Raw genomic sequence first — 9,777 nt, 5'->3', positions numbered from 1 at the left:
ACCCACACACTGGCGACAATTTACAGATACCAATTAACCTACAAACCTACGCGTGGAATATGGGAGGAAACCGGAGAGAGCTAGATAGAGCTCTTAATGATAGCGGAGTCAGGGGGTATGGGGAGAAGGCAGGAACGGGGTACTGATTGTGAATGATCAGCCATGATCACATTGAATGGCGGTGCTGGCTCGAAGGGCCGAATGGCCTACTCCTGCACATATTGTCTATTGTCTATTGGAGCACCCGGAGAAAACTCATGCAGTTACAGGGAGAACGTGCAAACTCCGTACAGAAAGCACCCGTAGTCAGAATTGAACCCGGGTCGCTTAACTTTTTAGGATATACACATATTATAAGATAAACACAAAATGCTGAAGTAACTCAGCGGGAAAGGCAGCGTCTCTGGAGAGAAGGGATGGGTGACGTTTCGGGTCGAGACCCTTCAGACGAGAGTCAGGGGAAAGGGAAACGAGAGATACAGACGGTGATGTAGAGAGACATAGAACATACGAATGAAATAAATGCAAAAAAGTAACGATGATAAAGGTAACATGCCAACGTTAGCAATATATACATATAGATAGTAGATAGACACAAAATGCTGGAGTAACTCAGCGGGACAGGCAGCATCCCTGGAGAGAAGGAATGGGTGACGTTTCGGGTCGAGACCCTTCTTCAAACACAGACCCACTTGTCTCTGAAAAAGAGTATCGACCCGAAACGTCATGCATTCCTCAGCTCCAGTGATGCTGCCTGTCCCGTTGAGTTACTCCAGCATTTTGTGTCGATCTTCGATTTAAACCAGCATCTGCAGTTCCTTCCTACATATATATATATATATCTATATATATATATCTATATATATATATATATATATATATCTATATATATATATATATATATATATATACATAGTAACTTTTAAAGATGCTAGTAGGAAATGTTCCGGTTACACCCCGCTGTAATTTGGAATAAGAGCGGCGGAAGCAGGTTGAGTATGGAGAGGTGGGCGGGGGGAGAGTTGGTAGCCCCAGGGAACAGCATCAGTCGAGTATGATGCGGGCTGTGGCGGTGGCGTCATCCTCACTGAGTCACGCCTGGTGAGTTTAAGACAGCGAGGGGAAAGGCTGGCGATCAGAATCAGAACAAGACGCAACAGGAGCACAATGTCTGGAAACCACAGCGCAGCGAGCGGGCGGGCGGTGCTGAGGGCGCTGCTACTACTCGCCGGCGTCCTCTCCCTGGGCACAGCAGGTAAGGCTCAGCCTTCTTTACCCTCCCACAGCAACTTGGCCACTTTGTACGCGGGGGGGTTTGTGCGAAATGCAGGGAATAATCTCGCTTTTGTTTCTGTTTTGTAAACATCTGACGGTCGACTTGGAGGGAGAAAATAGTCCAGGTGGAGCTTAGGGCAATGGTGGTGGAGAAAAAGGGGAAGTTAGTTAGTTTGGCATAAAGTTCTTGCCCAGGCTGTACTTTCTAAGTAAGATAGACACAAAATGCTGGAGTAACTCAGCGGGACAGGCGGCATCTCTGGAGAGAAAGAATAGAAACACGGGAAACAGGTGCAGGAGCCGGCACCGCCATTCAGTCTGAAGGGCCTCGACCCGAAACGTCTCCCATTCCTTCCCTCCTGAGATGCTGCCTGACCTGCTGAGTTACTCCAGCATTTTGTGAAATAAATACCGCCGTTCAATATGATCATCCCAAATCAGTACCCCGTTCTGGCTTTTACCCCCCCATGTCCCTCGATTCCCTCTAGCCCTAAGAGCTAAATCTAACTCTCTCTTGAATGGGTGACTTTTTGGGTCGAGGCCCTTCTTCAGACTTGGACCAGGGGAACTTGTAACAAACGCACAGACCTGCACGGAATCGCCAGTCAATGACTTCCAAGCCTCACCTTGCTCCGTCCCTTTCCCTCCACAGCCAACCTTTGCTGCTCCAACCCGTGCCAGAACCGAGGAGTATGTAGCACGGCGGGGTACGAGGACTACGAATGCGACTGCACACGGACCGGCTTTCACGGGAGGAACTGCAGCACACGTAAGTGAAACTGTCTTCCCAGCCAACGCTCACCTTGCATTTCCCCAATTCACTCTGCCGCATGCACCGAACGCCCGACCAGTTTACCAAATGCCTCTGATAGACACAAAATGCTGGAGTAACTCATCGGGACAGGCAGCATCTCTGGTAGAGGGAACAACCCCATTCCTTCTACCCCAGGTCCTGCCTGCCCCGCCGAGTTAATCCAATCATTCTGTGTCTATCTTCGGTGTAAACCAGCATCAGCATTTCCTTGCTAACAAAGCAGTGTAGGAAAATAACTGCAGATGCTGGTACAAATCGAACGTATCACAAAATGCTGGAGTAACTCAACGGGTCAGGCAGCATCGAGGAGAGAGGGAATGGGTGACGTTTCGGGTCGAGACACTTCTTCAAGGGTCTCGACCCGAAACGTCACCCATTCCTTCTCTCCTAGATGCTGCCTGACCTGCTGAGTTACTCCAGCATATTGTGATACCTCCTTCCTAACAAATGCATCTTTCCTCTCCTCACACACAGCTGAATTCTGGACCTGGGTGAGACTCACCCTGAAACCCAGCCCCAACACCGTGCACTACATCCTGACCCATTATCCTGGGGTGTGGAACATTGTCAATCAGATCTCCTTCCTGAGGGACCGCATCATGCAATACGTCTTGATATGTAAGTAGGACGGGCCTAACTAGTTAAAACTTTAATTTGCGACACGCTGACCGATCGTAACGCGATGTTATTATATGTAGACAGCGAATGTTGGACTTCATTTATAATGAAATCGGGCATTTATTTATTGGAGTTAGACACAAAGTGCTGAAGTAACTCAGCGGGTCAGACAGCTTCCCTGGAGAAAAATAACGGGTGACATTTCGGGTTGAGACCTTTCTTCAGACTGATTGGAGAGGATGGGAAGGGGGGGGTGAGAAAGCTGGAAAAAGGAGAGAGGCAGGACAAAGTGCGACAGGTAGACACGGGAGAGGGAGGTTTATGACAGGCAGATTGTTTGAACAAATGCCAGAGCTGTGAGACAGTTTCGAAGAGTTGCAGATTGTGAAGCTACGGGACAGGAAAGTAGGGGGGGGTTATGGAGGGAGAAATAATCCAGGTGTGGCACAGGGCAGGGTTGGTGGAGGAAATGGGCAGGGAGGGATTTGTGGCAGCCAGCTGGTTAGAGGTTAGCTTGGGACAGGGTGAGAATTCCTACTGGTTTAAAGATGGGTAATGACTTCGGAATGTTTAACCTGTACAACAAAAATAGGGAAGTTAACAAAACTGAGTGATTTTGCCAGAAGTAGGAACAGACCAGAAAATACAAAGATTTCGGATGTTGCTAAATAGCTATTTATTTCGTCGGTAATTCTTCAAGTGATTACTTACTTGCATGTTACTTGGAGACAACATTCGAAATGCTTATATGATTTTTTCTTTCCCCAAAATAGCCAGGTCTCATTTGATTGATAGTCCCCCTACCTACAATTCAAAATATGACTATAAGAGTTGGGAAGCCTATGCCAATATCTCCTACTACACCAGAAATCTTCCTCCAACTCCTGACGAATGCCCAACTCCAATGGGTGTAGTTGGTAAGTTACTAATATAGTTATAGCATGTACCCTCACTGCCTAGTGAAGCACCTTCTCCCACCACCTGAGCAACAAGCCTATTTCTGCTCCTGTTTGTTAGGTTCTAGCCTTTACATTTACATTATAAGGCTAATATTGAAGTAGAAAATTATAAGTAATGATGTAATCTTGCAATTCCACATTAATGTAATTGCTGCTTTAGCATAATAGAGTGGACTTTTTTATACATTAAAGGGAGGCATCTTCTTCAAATCGATTATTTGTGGAGGCAATCTGTGCAGTAGAAGGAGTTCCACTGAGACTAGAATATGGGAGCAAATAATTGGATCAGTTTAATTGTTCCCATGATCTAATTTGCATTCCCAACTTATTTCTTGAAACATTGTTTAGTGTTTTTGGAAGAGAGATATTGAGGAACACAAATAATATCACTGTCCATATTTTCAAGAATGAGCACAAGTGTGATTTCTGTCTTCCCGTTGATAGTGTGCTTATCACCCAACTCTCTCGCCAAGCTATTGTGGCAAACCACCAATTTTTGACTGAAGATCCTCCTGTGAAGCACTTTGCTGTGTTATGTCTGCCGTAAAAATAGAATTACTGGCGAGCTGTTGCTGCAAAATTGTCCACCACTAGCTAGTTCATCTGTTGAAATAACCAGAGGGGATAAATGCCTGCCCTGTGCAATTAACATGCAGTTAATCAGTGGGATTCTGCTATAGCTTACATTCAAATTTCCATTTCTTGTGGCTAGAAATATACACCAGAATGATGCTACCTCCCTCAGTATTCCCCCCAACAGGCATTCCACTGATACATTCCATTACTTGAGATATGGTAGGAATGTCACCACCTTACTTGGCCGATTACATTTTACAGATATGCATTTCTGCTTTTTTCACAGGAAAGAAAACACTGCCCGACCCCAAGTATCTAGCAGAAAGATTCCTCCTGAGGAAGAAATTTGTGCCTGACCCCCAGAAGACCAATATGATGTTTGCCTTCTTTGCTCAACATTTTACGCATCAGTTCTTTAAGACAGACGAGAGCCGAGGCCCGGAATTCACAAAGGGATTGGGACATGGCGTAAGTACAAATCTTTAACCGAGCGATTTTTCAAGAATGGTTCTTAATAAAATAATCCATCATTCTACTTGAGTAGTATAAATTGGCATTTCATGTTAAAAATATTATGGTACTAAATTAAAAATTCAAACATAAGAAACTGGCAAGTGTAGGCCAATCAACTCTTTGAGTTTGATTCACCATTCAATAGGATCATGACTGATCCAATCTTGGCCTCAACACCACTCTTTAGCTCCGTGATTCTCTTGTAGTTGCAAATATTTGTCAATCACCATCATGTATGTTTTTAATGGCGCAGCTCACAACTCTCTGAATAATCCTAGAGATTCACCAATCAGTGAAGAAATTGCTTCTCAACCCCATCTGGGAGGAGTGATCCCTTATTCTGAAACTGTGCTTCCCAATTCTAAACACGCTGCTGGTGGAAGCATCCCCTCAGCAACTATCTTGCTCCTCTCCACAGAATATTACATATGTCAATCGCCTCTCAATCTTCTCACTTTAACTAGAGTACACTCAATCTCTTCACCCAACTTAGTAACATTGATTAGATATAGCTGATGTCCCAGCACTGAACTTTGTGGTATTCCACGAGCACTGACTACCAATGCAAAAATGACCCATTTATCTCAACTCTGTTTTCTGATAGTTAACCGCTCCCCTATTCATGCCAAAATTTACGCATAACTTCATATGCTCTTGTACAGTAACCTTTACTGTGGTACCTCACTGAATGCCTTCTGGAAATGAGTGTTTCCATTTTATTCACAAAGTTTGTGACCTGCTCTAATAACGCTCGCAGTTTTATCTTTCAGAAACTATGTTGACTCTGCTTGATTGTTTTCATGATGTATTAATGGTTTTCCATTAATCTTTCCATTACACAGGTCGACCTGAGTAATATTTACGGAGAAACGTTGGATCGACAACATCACTTGAGACTGTTTACAGATGGAAAGCTCAAGTATCAGGTGGGCTTTAGCTTGAGTTTGTTACGGGATTTTGTATGGCACCGTCATACCTGCCTGTTCAGAGTCCACGTACTTTTAGTGTTTTTGTTTTGCAGTATTTGGATGCAGCTCAAGAGAAATTTTAACGAATGTGCAATATTTCCTGCAGATTGTAAATGGAGACGTCTATCCTCCCACCATCAAAGATGCACCTGTAAAGATGATCTACCCTCCTCATGTCCCAGAACACATGCGGTTTGCAGTGGGACAGGAATTCTTTGGCCTGGTCCCAGGTTTGATGATGTATGCAACAATCTGGCTGCGGGAACATAACCGAGTCTGCGATGTTTTGAAAGTGGAGCATCCTGAATGGGACGATGAACGGCTTTTCCAGACTACCAGACTGATATTAATCGGTGAGTGCACTTGTCATGCTCAACTCATCCCCAGAAAAGCTCTGTGCATGGGACGAACATAATCAAGACCATCAATGGAAGTCCCAGAGTGGGGTGGGGGAAATGCTATATAATACAGTATTTGTAGTATTTGAACTAAATAAAGTTTCTTGGTGAAAACGCTGTTTTTAAGTAAATACTCAAACTTTTTTATTGACTCTGACAGGAGAGACGATCAAAATTGTAATTGAAGATTACGTGCAGCATCTGAGTGGTTATCACTTCAAGTTGAAATTTGACCCAGAGTTGCTCTTCAACCAGCAATTCCAATATAGTAACCGGATCGCATCAGAGTTTAACACTCTCTATCACTGGCACCCCTTGATGCCTGATACCTTCAATATTGAGGACAGAGAGTACAGCTACCCCGAATTCCTCTTCAATAACTCAGTGTTGCTGGAGCATGGTATCTCCAACATGGTGGTTTCATTCACAAATCAAATTGCTGGCAGGGTAAGATTCACCTTATTTTCAGTCTGCTTCATAATGGTGTAAAAATCAGGAAGTAATTTCTTTGCAATGCTGCGTATCTAATGGATGTGTGATTAAAATTAATGATGAATGGCTTTGTTGCATCATTTAAATTCTGTAGATCAGTAGCCATAGGGTCTTTACCAAATGTTTCTTTGTTAGAAAGAATGGTCAGTTATAATCAAACTAAAATATTTGCATCGTTAAACAGTGAAATCACTGAGTTCATGACTTGCAAATTGATGATCCTGGTCTTCCTATAGGTTGCTGGAGGCAGAAATCTGAATGCAGCATTGATGGGCGTGGCTATTTCTACCATTGAACACAGTCGACAGATGCGATACAAGTCTCTGAATGAGTACAGAAAACGCTTTTCATTAAAGCCCTATGGATCTTTTGAAGAGCTCACAGGTAAGATCCATACATTGAATTTCATTGATATTTGGTACAATTCCAGACATTTAGGTGTAGGTAAAATGGGAGATTGTGAAAGTAAGGATATCCTTTCACTCGGCTATTGAGCAGATGGCTCTTACATTGACTATTATCGAGTAATTTTATCTTATTTTATAGTTATGGACATAACACTGTACTATTTAGTTCTAAATCGGTTGTCTTTTATCGGATGAATATTAAAGGAAATGTAAATATTGATACTGCAATAAGGCTTGGTCCTAAAATTGGGAGATAAATTATATTGTTGGAGTTTCCATTTGCTACTCCAGCTATATCTTTAGAATTAAAATTGGAAAGATATTCCACTGTCACTGTTGACATAACCCTTATTGTAGATGAAGAAAAATTCAGTTAAGACAATTTTTTGGAGTATTTGTACCCCACCTAATGTTTAATAATCTAAAGTTTATTAATGAAGACTTAACGATTTGTGGTTTGTTGATTTGGGAGAGGAGTCTTTACAATTTTTGGAGGGCTGGGCCTCATTAGGAGGCGAGAACTATTTTTAGGCTTTCCTCTACTCTTCCCCCTCTCTCACCTTTAATTGTTGATCAAAACAAAAGTTCTGCAGTGTATAGTAGAACTATCCACAAAGCTAGTAATTTATCAAAGGTTCTGTGATGATTAGAACATTGTTATTTATATTGTAATATATGCATTTTTTCCATATGCTTTAAGAGACTGTTAATATGAATAGTATTTGTACTGTATTACAATATCTTATTACAATATTTATTACAGGAGAAACGGAAATGGCAGCTGAACTGAAAGAACTTTATGGGGATATTGATGCAATAGAGATGTATCCTGCTTTGATGATAGAAAAACCAAGACCTGGATCCATATTTGGAGAAACAATGGTTGAGATGGGAGCCCCCTTCTCTTTGAAGGGTTTGATGGGAAATGCTATTTGTTCCCCAGAATATTGGAAACCTAGCACCTTTGGTGGCAAAGTTGGCTTTGAAATTGTAAACACTGCATCACTAAGCAAATTGGTCTGCAACAATCTAAAAAGTCCATGTCCAGTTGTTTCATTTAGTATTCCTCAGTCTGACCCGAGCAAAGCAGGCTCCATCAGCTCCACATCTCCCAGTCAAGACGTTAATCCACATGCCCTCTTGAAAGAACAGTCAACAGAACTTTAAGTTTGTTCATCTCAGCCCAGCGATGTCAAATGTTCAATCTCTTTTGCTGCTACTCTGCTTCGGAATGAGACTTCTTCATCGTGAAGATGGTGAATCCAGTTTCCGATAAGGCTGTACAACAACATTCGGGCATCTTTGTATTGGCATAGGAGCATTTGGCAGGGGTATTGTAGTCGATGTCTGAGGATAGCATTGGCTTTTCTTGTGTCACTTTCCAGAGCTGTATAACTGATGAATAATTACTCCCGTGGTTCACATGAGGATGTTGCCACTTTTGCAAGGCTATTTCGGCATGACCGTGCTTTAACGTTATGGAGGTGGAGATGGAAGTAATGATTAAATTAACTTCAAAGGGCTTGAAGAACTATTTATTATTTAATTTTTAACTATTTATTCTCTTGTTTTTTAATATATGAATTAATTTATGAGACAAATGCAGATTATGTAAAATATATATTTTGAGAACAAGGAACAATGGCTCCGGAATCACTGTTAATGCCTTCCAAAATTTATAATCATAACTATGAAGTGGGCAGAATTTTGTACTAATGGGAAGGAAAACCAAATTGTGTTCCCAATAATAATGGGGTAGAGCTCTTGTTTTGTAAGATTGGGGTTTTTTTCATGGTGTTTTTGCACCTTATAGATTGTATGTATGGTTTGTTGGTACAAATGACTTCGTGATTTTACAAAATATATATATTTTTAACAAAAGCATTGCTGCTGTGCAGCAAACATGACCAGCAAGCCTATCATGTTAATATACAATGGCAGAGTATGCCTTCTATGTACTAAACCACAACAAAGTGGATTACAATTTTTGTAAAAAGTTAAAAAGATGTGAAATTATTCAGATCTTACAATTTGAGAATGATGTACTTTTGATATCTGCCAACTCGCTTGACTTGATTGAAAACTACAGTAATTAAACAGTACTCTTATGTTTTAGAACAACTTCCAACCTTTACAAATTGTTCCTTCTTTAAAAAAAAATGCTGTTGACATACTGCACTCTATATTTCTTTTTGTACTTTGGAAAAGATAAAGTGAAAGAGCAATAAAAAAAGCCAATCAAATAACAAAGTTATGTCTCTGCGTGTTTTATATGGAGTTCAAGGTTGCATAGTTTTGTTTATGGTCCTGCAGTCCATAGAACAGATGCTTGCAGCAGAGTGCTGAGCAGCTAATGTCAATTATCTGTGCAAAATGGGGATAGACAAAAAATTGAGAACCAAAGGGAGCCAGCTTTACACCAGCGACGAAAAAGGTAGTAATATCTAAGCTCAAATAATTAATGGAGGATCATTTTGAGAATAAAGATTGTAAAGATACATCACATTCCACAAAGGACCAGGCATGCTTATCAAGTCAATAGTTTTTTTTGAAGAGGTAATGTACTACATATAAAGATAATTCAGTAGACTTTATATGTTTTAATAAGTTACTACCCAGAAACCTTGAGGCAAAAGGAAAGGTGAAATCAAACACAAATAGCTGAATGAATACCATTACTGTTTAACTACACTTTACCCAAACTCTCAGATTTAATCAGATTAGTGCAAAGATGAATGATAGAGCCACTGATTTATT

General features: G+C 41.3%; 1 protein-coding gene across 1 annotated transcript; it reads left to right on the top strand.

The window, feature by feature from the left end:
• The first annotated feature begins 1,156 nt into the window (after positions 1–1,156).
• Positions 1,157–9,238, top strand: LOC144597860 (prostaglandin G/H synthase 2-like). The gene is made up of 10 exons (XM_078407570.1): positions 1,157–1,255; positions 1,928–2,044; positions 2,564–2,707; positions 3,481–3,624; positions 4,529–4,710; positions 5,598–5,681; positions 5,830–6,076; positions 6,282–6,568; positions 6,850–6,997; positions 7,784–9,238. Exons 1-10 carry the CDS (start codon positions 1,168–1,170, stop codon positions 8,185–8,187), a joined length of 1,845 nt encoding a protein of 614 aa, XP_078263696.1. The 5' UTR covers positions 1,157–1,167; the 3' UTR covers positions 8,188–9,238.
• Positions 9,239–9,777: the final 539 nt, after the last annotated feature.

This window comes from Rhinoraja longicauda, chromosome 11 (assembly GCF_053455715.1).
Source record: "Rhinoraja longicauda isolate Sanriku21f chromosome 11, sRhiLon1.1, whole genome shotgun sequence".
Lineage (NCBI taxonomy): Eukaryota > Metazoa > Chordata > Chondrichthyes > Rajiformes > Arhynchobatidae > Rhinoraja > Rhinoraja longicauda.
Note: the sequence above shows the minus strand (reverse complement) of the source record. Positions and strands in the feature narration are given on the sequence as shown.

Excerpts from the sequence above, each read along its gene's own strand:
- LOC144597860 (XM_078407570.1), top strand. The coding sequence starts at position 1,168 with ATGTCTGGAAACCACAGCGCAGCGAGCGGGCGGGCGGTGCTGAGGGCG. Across the intron at positions 2,708-3,480 it reads CATGCAATACGTCTTGATAT|CCAGGTCTCATTTGATTGAT; the intron begins GTAAGTAGGACG and ends TCCCCAAAATAG. Across the intron at positions 6,569-6,849 it reads CAAATCAAATTGCTGGCAGG|GTTGCTGGAGGCAGAAATCT; the intron begins GTAAGATTCACC and ends GTCTTCCTATAG.